Source organism: Bos javanicus, chromosome 5 (assembly GCF_032452875.1).
Source record: "Bos javanicus breed banteng chromosome 5, ARS-OSU_banteng_1.0, whole genome shotgun sequence".
Taxonomy (NCBI): Eukaryota; Metazoa; Chordata; class Mammalia; order Artiodactyla; family Bovidae; genus Bos; species Bos javanicus.
The window spans coordinates 110,110,721-110,134,980 of NC_083872.1; the positions used below are offsets into that span (position 1 = coordinate 110,110,721).

The 24,260-nt window shown below is 44.1% G+C and overlaps 1 protein-coding gene across 2 annotated transcripts; it reads left to right on the forward strand.

Moving 5' to 3' along the window:
* Positions 1-3,087: 3,087 nt before the first annotated feature.
* EIF3L (eukaryotic translation initiation factor 3 subunit L) lies at positions 3,088-23,846 on the forward strand. 2 transcript variants are annotated; one of them, XM_061418479.1, is made up of 13 exons: positions 3,088-3,204; positions 5,627-5,675; positions 6,360-6,570; positions 7,785-7,864; positions 9,978-10,039; positions 11,168-11,237; positions 11,435-11,508; positions 14,098-14,269; positions 15,778-15,932; positions 16,660-16,830; positions 17,890-18,387; positions 22,708-22,788; positions 23,631-23,846. In XM_061418479.1, exons 1-13 carry the CDS (start codon positions 3,172-3,174, stop codon positions 23,667-23,669), a joined length of 1,695 nt encoding a protein of 564 aa, XP_061274463.1. In that variant the 5' UTR covers positions 3,088-3,171; the 3' UTR covers positions 23,670-23,846. The 2 variants fall into 2 exon arrangements, with proteins under 2 accessions (XP_061274463.1, XP_061274465.1); XM_061418481.1 differs by lacking the exons at positions 3,088-3,204; positions 5,627-5,675; positions 7,785-7,864 and having other exon boundaries at positions 6,492-6,570.
* The last annotated feature ends 414 nt before the right edge of the window (positions 23,847-24,260 follow it).

Sequence of the window (24,260 nt, forward strand, 5' to 3'; positions counted from 1 at the left end):
CAAATTCCAACATCTGCTGGATCATTGAAAAAGCAAGAGAGTTCCAGAAAAACATCTATTTCTGCTTTATTGACTACATCAAAGCCTTTGACTGTGGATCACAATAAACTGTGGAAAATTCTGAAAGAGATGGGAATACCAGACCACCTGACCTGCCTCTTGAGAAACCTGTATGCAGGTCAGGAAGCAACAGTTAGAACTGAACATGGAACAACAGACTGGTTCCAAAAAGGAAAAGGAGTACATCAAGGCTGTATATTATCACCCTGCTTATTTAACTTATATGCAGAGTACATCATGAGAAACGCTGGGCTGGAAGAAGCATAAGCTGGAATCAAGATTGCCGGGAGAAGTATCAATAACCTCAGATATGCAGATGAAACCACCCTTATGGCAGAAAGTGAAGAGGAACTCAAAAGCCTCTTGATGAAAGTGAAAGAGGAGAGTGAAAGGTTGGCTTAAAGCTCAACATTCAGAAAACTAAGATTATGGCATCCGGTCCCATCACTTCATGGCAAATAGATGGGGAAACAGTAGAAACAGTGTCAGACTTTATTTTTCTGGGCTCCAAAATCACTGCAGATGGTGACTGCAGCCATGCAATTAAAAGACACTTACTCCTTGGAAGGAAAGTTATGACCAACTTAAATAGCATATTGAAAAGCAGAGATATTACCTTGCCAACAAAGGTCCATCTAGTCAAGGCTATGGTTTTTCCAGTCGTCATGTACGGATGTGAGACTTGGACTGTGAAGAAGGCTGAGCGCCAAAGAATTGATGCTTTTGAACTGTGGTGTTGGAGAAGACTCTTGAGAGTCCCTTGGACTGCAAGGAGATCCAACCAGTCCATCCTAAAGGAGATCAGTCCTGGGTGTTCATTGGAAGGACTGATGCTGAAGCTGAAACTCCAATACTTTGGCCACCTCATGCGAAGAGTTGACTCACTGGCAAAGACCCTGATTCTGGGAGGGATTGGAGGCAGGAGGAGAAGGGGACAACAGAGGATGAGGTGGCTGGATGGCATCACCGACTCGATGGACATGAGTTTGAGTGAACTCCGGGAGTTGGTGTTGGACAGGGAGGCCTGGCATGCCGCGATTCATGGGGTCGCAAAGAGTCGGACACGACTGAGCGACTGAACTGAACTGAACTGAACGTCATGAACATTTTGAGAGTTATCAAAGTTGAGGGCAACCTATATCAAATTTTTGTCATATACTAACAGGTTTTGGGAAATTTGAAGCTTTCTAGTTGCCCTGCTGCTGCTGCTAAGTCGCTTCAGTCGTGTCCAACTCTGTGCGACCCCATGGACTGCAGCCTACCAGACTCCTCTGTCCACGGGATTTTCCAGGCAAGAGTACTGGAGTGGGTTGCCACTGCCTTCTCCTGTAACTGCATCAGATCAGATCAGATCAGTCGCTCAGTCATGCCCGACTCTTTGTGATCCCATGAATCGCAGCACGCCAGGCCTCCCTGTCTATCACCAACTCCCGGAGTGCACTCAGACTCATGTCCATCGAGTCAGTGATGCCATCCAGCCATCTCATCCTCTGTCCTCCCCTTCTCCTCCTGCCCCCAATCCCTCCCAGCATCAGAGTCTTTTCCAATGAGTCAACTCTTCACATGAGGTGGCCAAAGTACTGGAGTTTCAGCTTTAGCATCATTCCTTCCAAAGAAATCCCAGGGCTGATCTCCTTCAGAATGGACTGGTTGGATCTCCTTGCAGTCCAAGGGACTCTCGAGAGTCTTCTCCAACACCACAGTTCAAAAGCATCAATTCTTCGGCGCTCAGCCTTCTTCACAGTCCAACTCTCGCATCCATACATGACTACAGGAAAAACCATAGCCTTGTAACTGCATAGTGATACACTAATTCAAACTTACTGCTATGGGGGAAAAACACCATTTAATGAGACATGAAGACAAAGCACAAACCCGACTAAGGGGACACACGCTGTGGACCACAGCACTGCTATGACCAGATTACCCTTAAATACTTATTTCATTGAGGACCCGCAGTCATCACAGCGGGTGGTAGGTGTACGTTACACACGGAGGGTCAACACTAATTATTCACAGAAGAGTATCACATAAACATATCCTATTAAGCTCAAACGTTCCCAACAAGATTTCCTCTAGCTGAATCCCAAACGCCACTAGACACAAGGGGAAATGTGATGGGAGGATAGATCGGAATAGAAAGAAGTTCTAACCGACTGCAATAAAAACATTACTCTTAAAAAATCTTCAAAACCATATGACTATGTGAGCACGGTGCTGGGTACCCTCCTTAAGCCAACGAAGAGTTCCGGGGACTCGACGGGCCCTTTAAGCTTAAGCTTAGTTCCATGATGTTATCACCTTTTGGTAACCGACGACGCAAAGCAAGAACGCACAAGGAGCTGGGGCGAGGCACTGCTGTTTTAATGGCTAAACTAAGGCTCTTCACCCACACACCGGTTTGTGTTGGTCTGTTTTATAACCCTGTCCCTAACTCTAGGGTTTGATCAGGACTCGAACTCATTCAAACGCCCGGTTGTGAGCACCCCTCCCAGCGTGCAGTGCTGTAGGCGAGGGTGGGTCCTAGGACTTCCTCCTCCCCCCACAGCTGGCTTCATCTTGGCCTGCTCCAACATTAATGTCCAAAGTTGGGGGGGCGGGGGGCTTTTCTCAATACCTTCGCACCGAATTGGACTAAACCTCCATTTTTACACTCGGTAAGTTTAGACTTTGGAGAGCAGAACATTTGAAGACCTTTTTTTCGCCTCAGGCAAACCTCTAGCACCTAAATCCATATTCAGGCCCCCATAGCCAAGTGACCCATCTCGCGAGAGGACGGCCGAGGGAGTGGTCAACCATCCTTTGAGAGGGATTACTTCTGGTTTCTCTTACTTTGCCCATTCTTTATTACCCTGAGATACTTAACGTTATTATTTATAAAATTTTGCAAGTACTGTAGAATCGCCTTCCTTGTAGAGCCTCTATTTGAAGAAGGAAGATAATGGTGTTTACTTGCGCCCTTCCCAACATGGCTACCTCAGCTTGCCGGCGGCCCCAGAAAAGCTTCCGGTTTCCCGGCGGCCTCCAGGGAGGTTGGACTTCCGGCGCCCAGACAGAGGAGAGGCCTGAGTTTTCTGCTCTCTCCAGGCTGGGCTCGCGGCCGCCGCAGCCATGTCGTACCCCGCTGATGATTACGAGTCTGAGGTAACTTGTCCTTGACGTGTGCCGGTCTCCGCCACAGGGGCAGGGCTTTTGGGATACTGACCCCCAAGAGGAAATGGTGTCTGCGCGTCTCTGGGAGGCCCCGCCGGCCTCGCCGCGTGCGCGTACTCATGCTACTGCCACTCACAGCTCCGGACTCCAGATCAGCCGGGTCTCGGCCGCCCACCTCATGTGTCCGGTCCCCTCGTTCTCTCCTTTTCAAGCCCGGGGGCCGAGGCTGGAGATAAAGGGTTCTGTGTTTCTGTAACTGAACTCTGATTTCTTATGATTTGGGCTCAGTTCCGTCAAACCGCGCTGATTCCCATAGTCTCTTGTGCTTTGCTCTTCCGTATTGCAGCCGTAACGAGGTATTGTCATTGCTTATTTATTCTCCCTTTTCTCACAGGCACATGAGTCGCTCAAAAGCAGGGACTGTGTCTTGTTCGTCTTTGTGTCTTTTCAGTTCAGTTCACGGAGAAGGCAATGGCACCCCACTCCAGTACCCTTGCCTGGAAAATTCCATGGATGGAGGAGCCTGGTGGGCTGCAGTCCATGGGGTCGCTAAGAGTCGGACACGACTGAGCGACTTCACTTTGACTTTTCACTTTCCTGCATTGGAAAAGGAAATGGCAACCCACTCCACTATTCTTGCCTGGAGAATCCCAGGGACCGCGGAGCCTCGTGGGCTGCTGTCTATGGGGTCGCACAGAGTCAGACACGACTGAAGTGGCTTAGCAGTTCAGTTCAGCCTTTCAGTCGTGTCCGACTCTGCGACCCCATGGACTGCAGCACGCTAGGCCTCCTTGTCCATCACCAGCTCCTGGAGCTTGCTCAAACTCATGTCCTTCGAGTCCGTGATGCCATCCAACTGTCTCATCCTCCGTCGTCCCGTTCTCCTGTCATCAGTCTTTGCCAGCATCCTGATTTTTTCCAATGAGTCAGTTTTTCGCATCAGGTGGCCAAATATTGGAGCTTCAGCGTTAGTCCTGCCAATGAATTTTCAGGACTGATTTCCTTTAGGATGGACTGGTTTGACCTCCTTGAAGTCCAAGGGACTTTCAAGAGTCTTCTCCAACACCACGGTTTGAAAGCATCAATTCTTCTGGGCTCAGCTTTCTTTATAGTCCAACACTCATATCCACACATGACTACTGGAAAAACCATAGCTTTAACTAGACGGACCTTTGTTGGCAAAGTAATGTCTCTGCTTTTTAATATGCTGTCTAGGCTGGTCATAGCTTTTCTTCCAAGTGTCTTTTAATTTCATGGCTGCAGTCACCATCTGCAGTGATTTTGGAGCTCAAAAAAATAAAAGTCTGTCAATGTTTCCATTGTTTCCCCATCTATTTGCCATGAAGTGATGGGACTAGAGGCCATGATCTTTGTATTCTGAATGTTTAGCTTTAAGCCAACTTTTTCACTCTCCTCTTTCACTTTCATCAAGAGGCTTTTGAGTTCCTCTTCACTTTCTGCCATAAGGGTGGTGTCATCTGCATATGTGAAGTTATTGATATTTCTCCTGGCAATCTAGATTCCAGCTTGTGCTTCAGCCTGGCATTTCACATGATGTACTTTGCATATAAGTTAAATAAGCAAGGTGACAATATACAGCCTTGATGTACTCCTTTTCCTATTTGGAACCAATCTGTTGTTCCATGTCCAGTTCTAACTGTTGCTTCTTGACTGCATACTGATTTCTCAGGAGACAGGTAAGGTGGTCTGGTAGTCCCATCTCTTTCAGAATTTTCCACAGTTTGTTGCGATCCATGCAGTCAAAGGCTTTGGCGTAGTCAATAAAGCAGATGTAGATGTTTTTCTGGAATTCTCTTGCTTTTTCAATGATCCAGTGGATGTTGGCAATCTGATATCTGGTTTCTCTGCCTTTTCTAAATACAGCTTGGACATCTTCATGGTTCACATACTGTTGAAGCCTGGCTTGGAAAATTTTGATCATTACTTTTCTAGTGTGTGAGATGAGTGCAATTGTGCGGTAGTTTGAGTATTCTTCTGCATTGCCTTTCTTTGGGATTGGAATGAAGATTGACCTTTTCCAGTCCTGTGGCCACTGCTGAGTTTTCCAAATTTCCTGGCATATTGAGTTCAGCACTTTCACAGCATCATCTTTTAGGATTTGAAATAGCTCAACTGAAATTCCATCATCTCCACTAGCTTTGTTCCTAGTGATGCGTCCTAAGGCCCACTTGACTTTGCATTCCAGGATGTCTTGCTCTAGGTGGGTGATCACACCATCATGGTTATCTGGGTCACGAAGATCTTTTTTGTATAGTTCTTCTGTGTATTCTTGCCACCTCTTTTTAATATTTTCTGCTTCTGTCTTACTTGCCTTTGTGTCTTTAGGAACCTAGAACGAGCATGTTGGATTCACAGACTGGTGACTGTTTATTTGTGTCTCTTTTGTTAATAGGCTGCTTATGATCCCTATGCTTATCCCGGCGACTATGATATGCACACAGGTGAGTCTACGGGTTTGGCTAGCTGGGTGCTTCTGAGGATTGACACCTTTTTGAATGTCTCACAGCTGCCTTGACGGGCACCTGTTTAAAACTAGGTGTTGATGATCCAGGTTTGGAGTCAGTTATTAGCTCTCAGCCAAAGGGTGGTACAGAGCCTATTAAACCAGGCTTTTTTCATGGTCCACCTCAGAGTCTTACAAAGGAAGGATGGTTGTCCTGGCTGTGGTTTTCCTTGTTTAGACTATTACCTGAAGAAGAAAATCTTGTGAAAAATTAAAGTTTAGTTGCTTGCACTGTCATATTGATAGAGAATGGCAGTTGGTTATTTATTTAAAAAATACTAAGTGCCTACTGCTTACTTCCTCTTAACCACAGTTCCACCCCCTTCCCGATAACCATCCCAAGTTCTGAGGGTAGACCTGGGTACAAGACAAATAAGGTTCTTGCTGTCATAGACTTTAGATTCTGGTGGGGGAATCAGTAAGCAAATAAATTACTTTAATAAGAAAATGATTAGTGGAAAATGTGAAGAAAGAGACCAGTGGGGATTGGGAGTGACATGGAGAGTGTTTAAAAAGGCATTACACCTAGTTTTATAGACATGAGTTTAGTTTCACGAGTGACCTTGCCCTCTTGTTATGTCGTGCATACGAATTTGAAGTGTTTATCATATCCAATCTCTAGGAGATCCAAAGCAGGATCTGGCTTATGAACGTCAGTATGAACAGCAAACCTATCAAGTGATCCCTGAAGTGATCAAAAACTTCATCCAGTACTTCCACAAAACTGTCTCAGACTTAATTGACCAGAAGGTGTATGAGCTACAGGCCAGTCGTGTCTCCAGCGATGTCATTGACCAGAAGGTGTATGAGATTCAGGACATCTATGAGAACAGGTATGGGCCATTGGCTGAAATAATCTCCTACTGGGTGAGACTGGCTGAGTAATGCAGTCTGTAGAAGGGGGTGATATTTAATCATGATTCTGTAAAGAGAGTACGCTAGGGTTTTCTGTGATTCTTTGGGGGTTACAGACATTATTTTATTGGACTCTATATCCAGAACTTGTACAAGGCCTAAAATAATACCATCAGTATTAATTATAATAGTAATTACATATATGATCAGTATAAATTAGTGTCATGAGTGCTTTTCTTGTATTTATTCATGTACTCTTCACAGCAACCTTGTGAAGTAGGTACCATTGTTTTCCTCATTTTATAGTTGAGTAAACAAAGCACAGAAGGATTAAGTCACATAGTGGATGTTCTGAGTTTTGAACCTGCACAGTCTGTCACCAGAGCCTAATTTCTAAATTGTGCTGTATAACTTCTCAATGCATAATAGGATGAACAGAGCTCTTGAGTGGTTGCTTCTCAGTTTTTTTGTCTTAGTCATCCTTCTGCCCACTTTGTTCATGCTGTGTGACTTGTGGGATCTTAGTTCCCTGACCAGGGATCAAACCCAGGCCATGGCAGTGAAAGTGTCGAGTCATAACCACTGGACCACCAGGGAATTCCTGATTGCATCCTAGTTTTGAGGGCACTGCCCTTGTGTAAAGGGCTTTAGAAGTGAGACAGGTCAGTCAGAGCTGGATAGTCCGCAAAGACTTCAGGAGGAAATAGGGTCGTGAAGCATCTTGGGCATCAGTGTTTGGGTTGGATGCTCTAGGGCTGTTGCGGCATCAAACTGCAGCAAATACTGTTGCTGCCATGTTTGAAGAAGAGCACTCTTGGAAGTGGAAAGAGGGGAAGCTGAGGGAGGTGTGTGGGGGTGTCTGAAAGGTAGTTCTCAAGTCAGGGAACAGTGAGCAGTGAAATACAACTCCAGAGTTCATGATACAAGAGCAGGAGATGATCTTGAAGAGCTTGGTGGTTGCCTAATTGATGTAAAAGAAATGTTTCACTGTATTAAGAAAGGTTGGGGTACAGAGTTGGGTTGAGGAAAGTTACAGAGTTGGAGGCTCTGGCCCTGGCTCTGGTTCTGTGACTTCTTCCCTTTACTGAGCTTGGGTACTTATCTATAAAATGTGACAGATCTCTAAAACAGATCCTTTCTGTTCAGATCCTTCCTGTTTTGGACTTATAGAGTATTTCTGTTTGGTTTTCAGCTGGACCAAGTTGACTGAAAGATTCTTCAAGAATACACCTTGGCCTGAGGCTGAAACCATTGCTCCGCAGGTTGGCAACGGTAGGTGTCATGGGTGCTGGATGGGATCCTATGACTGGAAGTCATTAGAAAGTTCAGAATGGTCTGTATCTGTTTTGTTCTTCATTTTATTTCCCCAGAGTTTGGTGCATAGTAGATGTGACTTGTTGAATGAAAGCTGAATAAATGAAAAGAGGACAGATTTTTCATATGTGGTGAATGCTGAAAGTGAGATTTTTGTCTTACTGATTTCTTTTTCCCTGTGTAATTTTTGGGGTCATTACAGTTGCTCCAGAGTGGGCTTTCTGACCTCCTCACATTTCACTTTCTGATGGAGTCTTTTATATATGGTGTAAAGTATTAAGATCATGGCATCTGGTCCCATCACTTCGTGGGAAGTAGATGGGGAAACAGTGGAAACAGTGTCAGACTTTATTTTTTTGGGCTCCAAAATCACTGCAGATGGTGATTGCAGCCATGAAATTAAAAGACGCTTACTTCTTGTAAGGAAAGTTCTGACCAACCTAGATAGCATATTCAAAAGCAGAGACATTATTTTGCCAACAAAGGTCCGTCTAGTCAAGGCTATGGTTTTTCCAGTAGTCATGTATGGATGTGAGAGTTGGACTGTGAAGAAAGCTGAGCACCAAAGAACTGATGCTTTTGAACTGTGGTGTTGGAGAAGACTCTTGAGAGTCCCTTGGACTGCAAGGAGATCCAACCAGTCCATTCTAAAGGAGATCAGTCCTGGGTGTTCATTGGAAGGACCGATGCTAAAGCTGAAACTCCAGTACTTTGGCCACCTCATTCGAAGAGTTGACTTGTTGGAAAAGACCCTGATGCCAGGAGGGATTGGGGGCCAGAGGAAAAGAGGACGACAGAGGATGAGATGGCTGGATGGCATCACCGACTCGATGGACATGAGTTTGCATGAACTCCGGGAGTTGGTGATGGACAAGGAGGCCTGGTGTGCTGCAATTCATGGGGTCGCAGAGTTGAACACGACTGAGCGACCGAACTGAACTGAACTGAAAGTAGGAAGAGCCAACCTCATTCTTTTGCATGTGGATACCCAGTTTTTCCAGTACCAGTTTTTGGAAAGACTTTTTTTCCGTTAAATTGTCCTGACAACCTTTTTGGAAATTAGTGATCATGTAAGGTTTATTTTTGGACTCTCATCTTGACTCCATTGATCTTTTATGACTGTACCAACCACACTGTCTTAATGATTGTGGCTTTGGACAGTTTTGAAATTGGGAAGTATAAGTCCTCCAACTTTGTTTTTCAAAATTGCTTTGGGTCTTCTGTGTCCCTTGAATTTCCATATTAATTTTAGGATCAGCTTGTCAGTTTTGGGATCAGCTTGGATTTTTTTAGAGATTGTGTTGTATCTGAGTATCAGTTTGAGAGAACCTCAGTTTGAGATTCTAACATTCCTCTCCAGTGGAGTCACATGGATTGTACTTCATTCCTTGAGCAAGGAGTTGTGATACCATGTGTGACCATAGTTGTCTACCATAGCAGCTCATTACAAACTCAACATGTACTGAAATTCCAGACTGTCAGAAGGAAAGCAGGTATTCAGTATAAAACATGTTTGCACAAACAGTTTAAGGACACCAACCCTATCAGGTTAGTGGGAACCCTTCTGAAACCTGGGTTCCCAGATGCTGGTCAAGGAGCAGCTTTACTAGCAGGCCTAAGGATAATAGTCTCAGACCTGTATGTGAACTCTGCACAGCATCAGTATCTGAAGAGCTTCCGCACATCTTTCTTTTTCGTGGTTGCGTCGTATCAATAGGATAAATTCCTTAAAATAGGATGTCTAAGTCAAAGATCCCCTTGCACGTGCAATTTCAATAGTTAAATGTCACGTTATCTTCCTTGGAGCTATTATTATGTCCTGGTTAAGCAACTGGATGGCAGCAATAACTAAACGGTGAAGGGATATGGGCCTGAATGAGGTTAAGATGAATTTGAAAGAGTAAAATGGGAAATGAATTTTCTCGTTGCATGTATTCTTGGAGTGTGAGTGTTAGATGTTTGATGTTGTTTAATCTCTGAAATCACATTTACCCTGTTACTTCCCACCAAGGGCTAAAACTGACTAGTTGTTCAGTGGATTCCTAAAGCACCCCTCTGCCATCTCTTTCAGATGCTGTCTTCCTGATTTTATACAAAGAATTATACTACAGGCACATATATGCCAAAGTCAGTGTGAGTATCTAATTGTTGCTGGCAGTTTTTAAACTCTATGCCATTTTTGACCCTGAAACACAATTGCTAGTTTAATTTCTCCACCTCGAATAGTTCTCCTTGACTGGGCTTGGGCAGGTGGTAGTTTCACTGGAAGAGTGTTTACTGTATTAGGCACTTTACCTTCATAATCTCATTTTTCAGACAGATTAAATACCTTGTCAGACCCCATGGTTAGTAAACTGTGGGACTAAGACTCCAAGGCAGTGTTCTTTCTAGTCTATCAAAAATATACCGTTCATCATGTTGTTCCCCAGCTCAGACATCTTCAGTGGTTCTCATTTACCAGCAGCATGAAGTCTAGCTCCGGGGTCAGCAGCCTTCTATGTAGAGAGGTAGTTAGTAAGTATTCTGGGCCTCTTTCACACTCTGTTCACCTCTGTAGTAGCCATGGACAGTGAGTACACATAGCTGTGTTCCAGGTGAGCTTTTTATTTACCAAAACAGGTGATGGTGCATTTGCTGAACCCCTGGCTTAATTCTTGTTTGGCCCTAAAAGACCTCTGCACTTCTGGCCCATTGAAGCCCACTGTAGCATTGTCTGCCTTACTCCCCAGCCCTCAAGCACCATACACATCTCTTTGCCTCTGTTAGTCCTGTTTTTCCTGAAGCACGTTCCCCTTGCTCCTCTGCTTGCCAGATGTGCGTACCTGGTGTCTAAAGGTCAGTTAAGGTTTTTGGCATAAAATTTGACCCTTAGGGTCAGATACTCAGGATCGCTTTCAACTGCTGTAGCACTTACTGTCTTCCCTATCACTGGAGTGCTCTTTACATGCTAAGAAGCGGGGAGCAGACATCAGTTCTCATGTATGTTTGACCCTTGAACAACATAAGTTGGAACTGTGTGGGTCCACTTACATGCAGATATTTTCAGTAAATGTACTACAGAATTGACTCTGCAGATAATGGAAAAACCAAGTGTATGGAGGGCCGACTCTGTGTTATACATAGATTTTTGACCGGAGGGTTGGCACCCCTGACCTGCATGTTTACAAAGGTCAGCTGTATTTGTCTTCAGCTCTCAGTGGCAGGCCGTGAGTAGAGTCTGTTAGGTTAAATGTGTCCTCCTGTCTTCTGCTTTCTTTACAGGGAGGACCCTCCTTGGAGCAGAGGTTTGAATCGTATTACAACTACTGCAATCTCTTCAACTACATTCTTAGTGAGTCTGAGGTTATGATGAAACCTAATATTTGTCTTCATCTCTTTTTAACAGGATTTTAACATGCAGGTGGGAAGAGGGGAGGTCTTGAGATTCATAGTCCTTTTAAGAGAGAAATTAAAAATTGTGTTCTGCAACCTTGCTGAATGGGTGTAGTCATTGACTTGAGTCTGACTTTTCTGTGGTCTTCTGCACAGATGCTGATGGTCCTGCTCCCCTTGAACTCCCCAACCAGTGGCTCTGGGACATCATTGATGAGTTCATCTACCAGGTAGCTGGTCAGCCTTGGGTTAATTTGAAGTATTCAATAACTGGTCCAAACAAAGAACAGCTGTTAACTGTTGTTCGTATTATTAAAAAGATACAGGGGCATTCTCCATCCCCCTTCTGATGTCTGTGTCAGAAGCTTTTTCTATCCTTTTTCACTTTAATAAAACTCTGCTACACACACACACACAGAAAAAGATACATAATATAAAACCGTCTCAGCATAGTGAGAAATAACCCTGTCACATTGAACTCCATGTCGTGGTTTTCTGAAGAATTCATTGAGGTCTGAGAGCTCCATTCTGAACTTGGAAGTTGAGCTCCAGACTTCCAACACTTTGTTGCCTGACCTTGAGAGGTGGTCTGATAGGAAGAATACAGGTTTCCTAGGCTTTGGAGTCAGCTAGAAGTGGGGTCTTGTGGGTTGTGGCCAGCTGGTGGCTCTGTAGCAGTGACATGTTTTTTCAGCTTTCTGAGCCTCACTTGCGTCACCTACGGGTCAGGAAGTTTTTATATCTTGATTGTGGTGGTGGTGATGTGAGTATATTCTGGATTAGAGTAAAACGGGACATTTTTTATCAAAGGGGAAATATTACCTAAGAGTACTGTTACTAAAAAAAGGAAGTTGAACTTGGGGAAAATTTTTTTTCTTGTGTTTTACTAAGATAACATAGCTCTTACTGGGTATTTCAGGAAAAATCGGTTTGTTAATAAAGCTCTTATTTGAACTCCATGGATCAAAGAGACTCTAAATACAAAGTGCTGACGCGTTGTAATTGGAGAGCTGAGGAAACCTTCCTAGGCCCTTTGAGAAAGAGGCTTCTTGCTCAAGATAGGCTTCAGTGCCTTTGGGCAGTGAAGACCACAAAGCACACCGGCCTTGTTTGCCTTCTCTGGCTCCTTGGCTTGTTCGGTTGTTTGTACTTTATTTATTTGGCTTTACCTGCTGTTAGTTGCAGTTCATGGCATCTCCACTGTGGCATGTAAACTCTTAGTTGAGGCATGTGGGATCTAGTTCTCTGACAAGGACCAAATCCAGGCCCCTGCTTTGGGAGCTGGAGTCTTAGCCACTGGGCCCCGAGGGAAGTCCGTCCCTTGGCTTGTTACTTGGCATAATTTTAGAAGGTTGGCCATCCTGTTGGCTCACAGCAAGTCAGAGTCTGTGTTAAGTTTCTTCATCCGACTAAAGATAATCCTAATTCCCTGGCTTAACTGGTGCTCTGTTAATGGGTTTAAGTGCTCTCACTTCTAACAAAGACTCCCACTATGGGCTAGGTGTGATTCCTCCACCCAGTCTTTATGAGAAGTGAGAGTGCTATAAGCCTCTTAAGAAAACGCCAGCTATACCTCATGGGGTGAGTGGCTCCTCCCCACCACTTGTTCCTTTTTTCTTTAAAAAAAATTTAAAAAGAAGTCTTTTTTTCCTCTTTATTCCCCACCACTTTCATTTATTTGTATTGATATAGTAATATATGAATTTGTTATTACTGAGTTTTTTTTTAAGTGCAGATAAAGTGAAAGTGTCTTCCTGCCTTGCCTTTGCAGAGATATCAATTAGTATCTGCAAAGATAATCAGCGTATAAAGGCCTGCCTTATTCTTTTGTGCCATCCACCTGATGTACCACTCTTCTGGTCTATGTGCTACACATAAGTCTGTTTCTGGAGATGACTGGAAGTAGAGTTGTTGGCTGAAGGATGTTTGCTTCTTAAATTGTTTTAAATCAGGTTTATAGAGTCATAAATTGCACAAATAAAATATACCAATTTTAAGAATATAGTTGAGATCTGACAAATATATTGGAGGAGGAAATGGCAACTCACCCCAGTATAACCACAATCAAGATATAAAACATTTTTGTCACTTTGAATTTTAATAAATAGTAATTATTGCCCTCAAAAGGCTGTGTCAAATATACTACTACTATCAGCATTATTAGAAAGCAAGTTTTCTGTATTGGATGTTATTGGTCTAATTTTTGTCAATTTGATAGGAAAGAAATGGTAATCATTTTAATTTACGTTTCTCTGAAAAGATTGAGCATTTTGTCTACTAACTGACCAGGCCTGTTCAAAGTAATTATCAGTATTCTTTGCCTGTTTTTCTGTTGGCTGATCTTCCTCTTTTTGGCTTAATGAGAATTCCTTCTACATTCTGGATACTATTCTTTGTTTATTGTAAATTTAGAAACGTTTTCTCCTGCCTTCTTAGAGGAAGGTGATATTTTAAAGTTGAAGAGTGATCTTAGGTCATCTAGAACTTAGCTTCTAGGTCACTGGAACCTGTGTTTGGAAACCAGGTTCTAGTGGCCAGCGCTGTGATGCCCAGAGACATTAAGTAACTTTAGGCTGTGTTTGACTCCAAATTGAATGTTTTCTTTTTCCCACTACTTGTCATTTTAGAGATATTTACTTCACTGTGGAATAAGTAATATAGTAATGAACAAAATTCACAGCTTAGTCAAAGATGGCTTTCAAAGAACCGGTAGTGAGCGCGCAGATTGCGGTAGCGGAAGGGACAGCTGCAGCGCTGTGCGCTTGTGTGTCCCTTTGGGTTTTACGCCCCTGCCACATCGTTCCCTTCTTCCTCAACAGTTTCAGTCATTTAGTCAGTACCGCTGTAAGACTGCCAAGAAGTCAGAGGAAGAGATCGACTTCCTTCGCTCCAATCCCAAAATCTGGAATGTTCACAGCGTCCTCAATGTCCTTCACTCCCTAGTGGACAAGTCCAACATCAACCGGCAGCTGGAGGTGTACACGAGCGGAGGTGAGCGCTGCCCGCCGTCGGTTCCCCAGGCATAGCGGCGTGGGTTGGAGGAGCCGCCGTCTCTCGGGTGACGGGCTGCTCCTCTGGTGTCTGGGGATGAATAGGAGCTGAGTGCTGATTTGGAGGCTGCTGGGCTTGACCATCTGTTGGCTGACAGAATGAACCAGTACTTCCTAAGAGCTGTGTTTGTAAAACACTTCTGCTGCCTCTCCAGGACCTTTGTTTAGATAAGCACTTCTCAAACATTGTGGTGTGAGGACCACTTGACACTCTAAAAGATTAAGAATCCCAAAGTTTATCTCTATAAGCATTTTGTTCCAGTGAGAAGAGTGGTGATTTTGCAAAGCTCTTTAAATGTGGCTGTGTGGAAGAGTGCTGGAGGGGTCTTCTGCCTCTTGCTTCAGTTTGTGGCAAGACGCTGCTGTGGTTGATGTATCTGAGGGGAATCTGGCCTCACACAGATATTTAATTGGGACAGGGAGGAGAAACTTTGTTTAACAGCCTTTTCGCATAGCCCAGCTCTTCTCTGATTCTACACCAGAACTTGACCATGGTAGTTTCTGTAGGTTAGTTGCAGTGTGGAATCTGAAACCTTATCAGTCAACTTTTACTTTGTTATGTTAACGTTTACTAGTCTTTCCTGCAGCCTGAGTGAATTTTTTTTATCCATGCATGATGTTGTAAAATGAGCTAGCAAGATTTTCTGGAAGTTGACACATTTTATTATACAGTTTTTTGAAACCACATCTGTTACTTTGACCATCAACCTCATCAGATAAGTCCTTATTTTGGGAAGCTATTGTTCATAGTAGTTTTATTAACGACTAGTAGATAAAAGTTTATGAAATTCTAATTTTTACTTAAAAGTTGATAAGTTCATTGACACTTAACAGACATTGGTATCTTAACAAGTTCTCTGCACTCATTTTTGAGAAAATGCTAAATACCCATTTCTGAATAGTCATAGTTTGTATATTAGTTATTCTTTTAAGTAACAATGGGGTTTTGTGAAAAAAGAGTGGCTGGTTCTTTCATTGCAGGTGAGTGGTGGTAAAGAATACAATGATGATAGTCGAGTTCGGCGCCACTGTCTGATTGATGCTAAGTTGTCGGTAGTTTTACTCAAATTGTTTCTGCACCATCAGTGCAAATGTCAACTCAGTGAGAAAGGCACGTGGTATCTTAGTGTTGTTAGGAAAATAGCTTTGATCTCATGGACATCCTGAAAGGAGGGGCTTAGTGAGGAGCTCTTATTGATGAGAGGGGTCCTCTTGTGTTCTCAGGTGTGTGTGGGGACTGGCACCCGCCCCCCCACCACCAGGTGACTTAACTGGTGAATATAAGATTAGCATGAGGCAGGCGTGCTGCTGCTTCCTATTCATTCAGAGGCAGAGCAGAGAGCTTTGGAGGCTGGCAGTAGGTTAAGAGTTTACTGAGTGACATTGAAGGTTCAGGCCTGCCCTTGTTCCCGGCCTCCCCTGAAGTGTACACTGTCTGTCTTTACTCAGGCGACCCAGAGAGTGTGGCCGGGGAGTACGGACGGCACTCCCTCTACAAGATGCTCGGCTACTTCAGCCTGGTGGGCTTGCTGCGACTGCACTCCCTGTTGGGGGATTACTACCAGGCCATCAAGGTGCTAGAGAACATCGAACTGAACAAGAAGGTAATTCCCTGTTTTCTCAGGCCCACATTTGCAGGGCCTTAAGAGAATATCTGATCTATTAGGACAGATTTCAAGGAGAAAAAATGAGGAATCCTCTCCAGGGAACATTGAGACAAGAATTGGAAAACTACTGCAGGGAAAACCTGAATCTGGACAGGGTGGTTTTCGCTTTGATGCTTAGTAACGTCTCGGATATTCACCATTCCTATTGATCCTATTTTCAAATCAGAATGATTAGGCAGATTTTTACCTTTCAGCTTTCACCAAAGAATTAACAAAATACTTTAAAGTTCTGAGGTGGTAGAGATAATGGTCTGTTAGCAGTGGTGGTTTGCCACGCCGTAGAAACAGGATACCTTTTTTGTTTGATGTATGTATCTTATCAGTCTGTTCCTTTATAGGGCTTATTTGGAAAAGCAAGAAAGAATGTAAAAGTGAGGTGTAGAGGATTTTAGAGTTGAAAGAAATTTTAGGGTCACCTGGTCCAGTCTTTTTCTCTTACAGCCAAGGAAATGGAGTCTTCAGGTCACATAATCAGTTAGTGATACAATCTACTCGGAGCCTCCAACTCCAGAGCCAGGGCTTCCTCTGAGTAGTTCAGGGCCTCTTGCAGGGATCTCTTGATGCTTCTGCTTTGCCTGACACTAGGCCCTGCCGATTTTTACATCCTAGCTGGGATGAAATTGGTCTTAAGACTCATGGATGCTGCTTCTGCTTCCTTCCACAGAGCATGTATTCCCGTGTGCCCGAGTGCCAGGTTACCACATACTATTATGTCGGTTTTGCATATTTGATGATGCGTCGCTACCAGGATGCCATCCGGGTCTTTGCCAACATCCTCCTCTACATCCAGAGGACCAAGAGCATGTTCCAGAGGACCACGTACAAATATGAGATGGTAAGGAGGCCTCTGACCAGCTGACACAGCAGTGCCAACAGTTTTTGGGTAAACCAAAATTGTGCTATTTTGCCTGCTTTTTCAGTAGGATGATTTCTTAATGGCTAGCCTATTCTGAGTTTCTTTTGTTACACACATTACTTTGGATCATTAACACCTTGATGGTCAGGACAGTAGTGTCTTTTCTTTTACGTTTATCCCCCAGCAGTACTTAGGATGTTCACTGGGCTGTGGGTACTTAAAATCAGTTAGATATGGGTACTGCACTCAAGCAATTTGCCTGGAGGACGATGGATCCAAAACATGCCTAGAATTGGAATGATGATGTGAGTAATTGAAACACAGGCGTGTGTGCCCAGTCACTCAGTCATGGCCGATTCTTTGAGACCCCGTGGAGTGTAGCCTGCCAGGCTCCTCCGTCCATGGGATTTTCCAGGCAAGAGTATTGGAGCGGGTTGCCATTTCCTTCTACAGAGGATCTTCCCGATCCAGGGATCAAACCCACGTTGGCAGGCAGATTCTTGATGCTGAGCCACCTGGGAAGCCAGAATTGGGGGGAGGTTTCTAAATAAAGCAGAGGTGTCGAGACTTGGAAGTATGATCATGTAGCAGCCCAGGAAACCAGTTGGACTGAAAGGCAGAAGAGTAACCGTAACCTTTACTAGTCAGCTAAAGTATTTAATCTATATTCTACAGGCGTTAAGTACCATCAGAGATTTCTAGATATTATAAGAAACAATTAAAATATTTTTCAAAAAAAAAAAAGATTTCTGGGTGACTTGATCATAATTGGTGTAGGAGGATTGACCTGCCACCGGTACATAGGGTGGACTGTGAGACAGAGACAGAGGTACCAGTAAAGAATCCAGGAGACAGGGAGGACTTGGAACTGGACCGGAAGTTCGTTGGAGCTAGAGGAAGGATTGGGAGAGACATTGGGAAACTCAGCTGCTGGGTGTAAGACAAAGGGAGAAGTCAGGAGGTCTGAACAGAGAGTATTTGGGAGGGTACAGGGTCCTTTTCACGGGACCCTGCAGCAGTCTCTCCCCCCACCCCTAGATCAACAAGCAGAATGAGCAGATGCACGCGCTGCTGGCCATTGCCCTCACCATGTACCCCATGCGTATTGACGAGAGCATTCACCTCCAGCTGCGCGAGAAATACGGGGACAAGATGCTGCGCATGCAGAAAGGTGACCCGCAGGTCTACGAGGAACTTTTCAGCTACTCCTGCCCCAAATTCCTGTCGCCGGTAGTGCCCAACTATGACAACGTGCACCCCAATTACCACAAGGAGCCCTTCCTGCAGCAGCTGAAGGTGTTTTCTGACGAGGTGCAGCAGCAGGCCCAGCTCTCGACCATCCGCAGCTTCCTCAAGCTCTACACCACCATGCCTGTGGCCAAGCTGGCCGGCTTCCTGGACCTCACCGAGCAGGAGTTCCGAATCCAGCTTCTTGTCTTCAAACACAAAATGAAGAACCTGGTATGGACCAGTGGCATCTCCGCCCTGGATGGAGAATTTCAGTCAGCCTCCGAGGTTGACTTCTACATTGATAAGGTATGGCCGGCCCCCCCGCCACCCCGCCAGGCTAGGTTCTCAGGATGCTCCCTGTTCTGTGCATCTGGGACATATCATTGAACCAGATCAACAAAGATTTCTGCCCTTGTGCTGGTATTATAATGTTTAAAAAGTAGGTGGTAAACATCATCCTTAAGCAAACCGTGTAATAGTTCAGATGTTGCCCCTTGCTGTGGAGTAAGTCAGGTTGGTGGCAGTAGAAGCTGCAGGTTGCAGTATTAAATAAGATGACCAGGATAGACGGTTGGGAAAGTGAACTTGCAGCTGAGCCTTTGAAGGAGGTGCAGAAATTAGCAAGCAGATACCTGGAGGAAGAGCATTCCAGGCAGAGGGAGCAATTAGAGCAAAAGCCCTGAGGCCAGAGCGAGCCCAGACAGCTGCAGTGCGCTTGGAGTGGGCTGAGAGGAGGCTGTGGTGGGAGATGGGGTGGGAGAAGAAAGGAGGATGGTGCTTTGTAGACTGTTGGAAGTACCTCACTGGATAGGAAGCCATTGTCCTGACTTGTACCACCCTAGCTTGGTGCTAGCTGATTTTGAACTTCTTTTAGGGGAATTACGCGGGACGTGCTCTTTTCTGTCTGACTTCTTTGGCTCGACGTTATATTTGAGAGAAATCACCATCCAGCGGTGTTGTATGCAGCAGCATTTCAGTCATGCCTGTTCTGTGGTGGTCTAACGTCTACTGCAGTTATTGACTGCAGCGTTTCCATTCTTCTGCTGGCGGACATTTGGGTGGTTTTGGCAGTTGAACAGTACACATGTGATTTTATAGAGTGGCTGTCAATTGTCCGTTTAACGTTTTTTTTTTTAATGATATATATGCTTGTATATGCAAAGAGTCATTTCTGGAAAGATGCACAAGCAATATAGTGCATAAAGAAAGGCAGTTTGAGGAATATTGTTAGTGTTTGTTTTTTAATAGTAATTTATTTGGCTACGGCAGGTCTTAGTTGCAGACTGTGGGACCTTCCTTGCGTCATGCAGGATCTTCTGTTGTGGCTCGAGGGCTGCTTTCTAGCTGTGGTGTGGGGCGCTCTGGAGCACACAGGCTCAGTAGTTGTGGTGTGTGGGCCCAGCTGCTCTGCGGGTTGCGGGATCTTGGTTCCCAGACCAGGAATCAAACCTGTGTGCCCGGCCCTGCAAGGCACATTCTTAACCACTGGACACCAGGGTAGTCCCTCCCTGTTAGAGTTTACCTTCAAGTTGAACATTTTAATGTACTTGTGAGTTTTTTTTTTTTTCCCCTAAGTTGTTTTAAGTGAGTTTTTCAGACTTAAAATATTCCGGACTTCTCAAATTGTTCTTTGCATGAAATACCACCTTCCCCCTGTTTGTTTGCACCGTGTACATAATACTCAAAAATGAATGGAATGTTCTTTTTTCCCCTCCTCTTTTCTTTTTGGGCTCATGGTATCTCAGTTCTCCAACCAGGGATTGAACCTGGGTCATGACAGTGAAAACCCAGAATCCTAACCGGTAGGCCACCAGGGAACTCCCAAGGAAACGTTGTATTCAGACATGTTTGGGACCCTCATAAAGACTTAAAGAATCTGTTAAAAGTTAGTGGATCAGTATCTCTCATCTCGTCTGGAATATTCTTAGCCAGTAAGTCTTAGATATTGTTTCTGTTCTCTTCTCCTTCTGGAATTCTTTAATCCATGTTAGACCTCTGTCCATGTTTCTTAAACCTTTCTTCCATCTTTTTGTCTCCTCTCTTCTGGATACTTTTGATTAAAAACATTCTGTACCTGTTCATCTATCTTTCCAGCTCTGTTTCTAGTTTTCTCTGAAAAAAAAAAAAAATAATGGTGCAGTGTTTCCATATGTGCTTGGTTATTATTATTATTATTTTACTACATATGGTTCATTGCCCTTGAAAAAATATTTGTTGATATTCTTTGAAGCCAAGGATGAACATCTGTTCCTGTGAAGGGGATTTGTTTTTGCCTCCACGAGGTGCCTGGGAATATTCTTGGTCTGGGACCACCGTAGACTGAACTCACCAGACTGAGGTTCCTGGGACCAGCTGCGTGATGAGGCCAGGCGGTAGACTGTCAGAAGAATATGTCTCAGAGAGGAGTCTCTTTTATGCTTCTTCCCCCACCCTTGGCAGGCTTTGCTTGGTGTCAGGAGTGGGATGGCAGTTCACTTCTGGATCACCTGTAGCTGAGGATGCAGCTCTTTAGGATCTCAGCATTACAAGGATGGTCTTCTGTTAGACTGGCCTTCTGCCCAGGTTTTCTAGGATTAACAAATCCCCTCAGTGCAGAAGGGGCTTCTGTGTTTTGCTCGCAGAATGGTTTGTTTTCTCTTAAATGATTCTTCATTCTCTTGTCAGCTCTTTGCTGCTATGAGGCAATTTTTTAAAAAATATCCTACATTTTTGGTTGCTTTCAGAAAGTATAATGTATTTAAGTAGAGTTGATTTCCAGCGTTGTGATGTTGTGTTGATTCCGTTACGCATATGTATATATTGTTCTTCATATTCTTTTCCATTATGGTTTATCGCGGAATGTTGACTATAGTTCCCTCTGCTGCCCAGTAGGACCTTGTTGTTTATCCATCCTGGATATAATAGTTTATATCTGCTAATTCTAAACTCCCCATCCATCCATCCCACACCCCCCTCTCCCTTGGCAACCACGAGTCTGTTTTCTGTATCTGTGAATATAACAACTGCTTTTTAGAATTAACTCTTAGACCCATGTTCCAACAAAAATACACAACACAAAACTTACTTTGAAACTGTCAGATTAAAAAAGTAATCATGTTCAGAAAACTAGTATGTCGTTTGACCCATTCACCTTTGTGGATATTGTGATACTCATCCTTATAAAAGGCAGAAAATCAGCTTGGCACAGCTGAGGCGGGGCTTGAGGGGTGAAAAGGGAAGAAAGTGTGGTGGTCTAAACATACTACTTTTTGCTGGCAGTTTTTAAAGCTAAAATTAATAACAAACTTTACTGGGTAAAATTCCATGATTAATTAGTATATTCCCATGTTGGGCAGCCATCTCTGCTCTAATTCCACAACATTTCTGACATCCCGAAAAGGAATCCCTGTCCATTAGCAGCATCCCCAGTTCTCCTGCCCCCACAACCCCTGGCAGATCAGTAATTTGCTTTCTTTCTCTCTCTGGATTGGTCTGTTCTTAATATTGTCTGAAAACTAGAATCATGAAATGTGTGGATTTTTGTGTTTAACTTCTTTTATTGAGCATCTTTTCAAGTTTCATCCAGGTTGTAGCAGGTATCAGTGCTTTATTCCTTTTTATGGCTGAATAGTATCTCACGTTTTGGACACACCACACTCTGTTTATCCATTCATTAGTTCGTGGGCAGTTGAGCTGTTTTCACATTTTGGTCATTATGGGTAACACTGCTATGAATTTTTGTGAACCTGTTCTCTTGGGTTTATGTACCTAGTTCTAGAATTGCTTGGACAGTTTTTGGGTAGTTTGCTTTTGGAAACTTACCTTGCTAAACCAGATCCTCTCATTTTAGACTTCATGGCTTTTGGGAGGATTGGTATTCAGCAGAACTTGGCTATCCCTGCCATGAACAGAATCACCAAAAGTAGAGATGTGTCAGTAGTGAAAGTTTTAAGTTGTGTGGGTTTTGTTTTTTGGTGGTGGTGGTGGGGGGAAATTTGGGGGTTTTTTTGTTTGTGCTTTTTGCCATGCAGCTTGATGGATCTTAGTTCCCAAGTCATGTTTTTAAAAATCAAAACCACCTACCCCCTGCAGTGTTGTATCAGCTACCTAAAATTCTGTTTGAATTTATTCCCAATGCCTGACACTCTTGGGCCATATCAGTCACCTGCTACATTCCTTTTAGTGAGCAGACGAACTAGTCCCAGCCATCTCTGGATTGTCTTCTTCTAAGAGTTAGCAAGTTCATTTTTTTTTTCCATTCTTGACTTGAAAAAAATCAAGAGATTCAGGAAGTTCTTGGGTCCTAACCTAGATTATGTAGGAATTTACAAATAAACAGTGCTCAACAAAATATTTTGAGCTAAAAAATCATTTAAAATCTAAACTAATTTGGAACTTAAAAACAGTATATGAGAAAATGTTATGTTTTAAATGTTACTATTGCCAACAGATTCATGGTCATTAAAAAGACCAGAAAATAAATGAGTTAACATGAAGAAAGTAAAACTCAGCATCTATAAAGAGCGGCTCCTAGCTGTTAATGCTCCCCCATAGATAGGGGTTTATCTGGCACTTAGCACCACTGGTATCTGCAGAGTCCGTCAGTGACTCCTCCTCACTGCTTCTCTGTGGTTGCTTTTCCCACAGGACATGATCCACATCGCAGACACCAAGGTCGCCCGGCGCTATGGGGATTTCTTCATTCGGCAGATTCACAAATTTGAAGAGGTGAGAAGTGTGGAGAGTGGTGTGGGGGCTGGAGACAGGAGTTGGGAATGGAATGGGGAGTTTTTAAGTGTTTTATTTTTCATTTCTATTTTCAAGAAAGCCTGAAATTGGCCTTTGAAGTTTCTGAGCTAGACTGGCTGGCTCCTTGGGGTCGGGGGGTGGGGCTGGGCCTGTAGGAGTTGCTTCGTCAGCCTTCTCTGGAGCATCTCTTCCCAAGATCTCTCTCTGCGGGTGGCCGGCTCTTGCCTCCCTCCCTGTTATTTCCTAATATGGGTGGATTCACTGCTTGCTCTTACCCGTCCCTCCCCATCTGGCAGTTAGTTACTCTTCAACTTAGACAGGTCTGGCCAGTCTTTGCAGGCAGATACCCTGAAGCTCTGTTTTGACAGACCTGGAGCATTCCACATCCTGCCCTCAGAGAGGCCTTGTGGGTCACTCTTTGTGCCCATAGCTAGAGCCACAGCGTCCTGGTGCTTTGAGTCCTCCAGCAGAGGTCACTGCTGTGCTGTGGGCCATGCTGCTGGACTCCTGCAGGACAGTAACACAGTCCTGGCAAGTCTAGCCACCCTGAGGCCCTTGCTTATCTGTAAAATGATTAGAGCAGTATAAGCTGTGTGTTCAGTGTGAAAGGCAGATAGAACAAGCTGCATGAACTGTGCAGCACTATGAGAGTGTGGGGTGGAGGGCTCACCACTGTGATAATAGACACTGTTAGTAGTGATGCCGTGATAGTAGACACTGTGACGGGTCTACTTGGGAGTGTGGCCTGGTGATCATGCACACCGTAGGAAAAGGTTTGGTGAAAAAGCCAATATCTGACTTTGCTTTTCCTTCCCTTCCAGCTTAACCGAACCCTGAAAAAGATGGGCCAGAGACCCTGAGTATATTCACACTTGACACTACTCAGGAGCTTATTTTGATGTCATTGTAGGGGGTGTTCCTCCACCATGAAGCCTTTACCCAGCTCAGCCATTGGCCAGTCACCTGGGTTGAAGTTTTTTGAATCAAAGACTGAAATGTTTTAAGTAGTTCTTAATAAAGGATCTTCTTTGGAGTCAGATTTGTCTTCTTCTTCTTGTTGGGGAGCTTCTGTGAACAAGAATACTATATGTAATTTCCCATGTGTCATGAGATACTACTTCCTGATGCCTTAGTTATTGATGTTTAAATTGAATTACTTAATTCCTGTATTCATAAAGCATTATACAATATACAGGACAGTGCCATATTTAGTATCTTATCTGCATCTCAAAGGAATCCTGTGAGCATTGATGACCTGCCGAAATTTGCATGCATATTTGTGCAAGTGCTGTGTTTTTGGAAGGAACTGCTGAGCACGTACTGCCAGGACTGTGCTGACGAGTCCAGGTACACTGCCTGTGCTGTACAGCTCGGGTTCAGTAGTAGGGGCCCCATTTTGTTGAGGAAACAGACCTGGGGAGTTAAGTGACTTAATCAAGGTCATGCAGTTA

Coding starts and splice junctions, on each gene's coding strand:
- EIF3L (XM_061418479.1), top strand. CDS start 3,172: ATGTCGTACCCCGCTGATGATTACGAGTCTGAG. Junction 10,040..11,167: donor ACATATATGCCAAAGTCAGT/GTGAGTATCTAA, acceptor CTTTCTTTACAG/GGAGGACCCTCCTTGGAGCA. Junction 22,789..23,630: donor AGATTCACAAATTTGAAGAG/GTGAGAAGTGTG, acceptor CTTCCCTTCCAG/CTTAACCGAACCCTGAAAAA.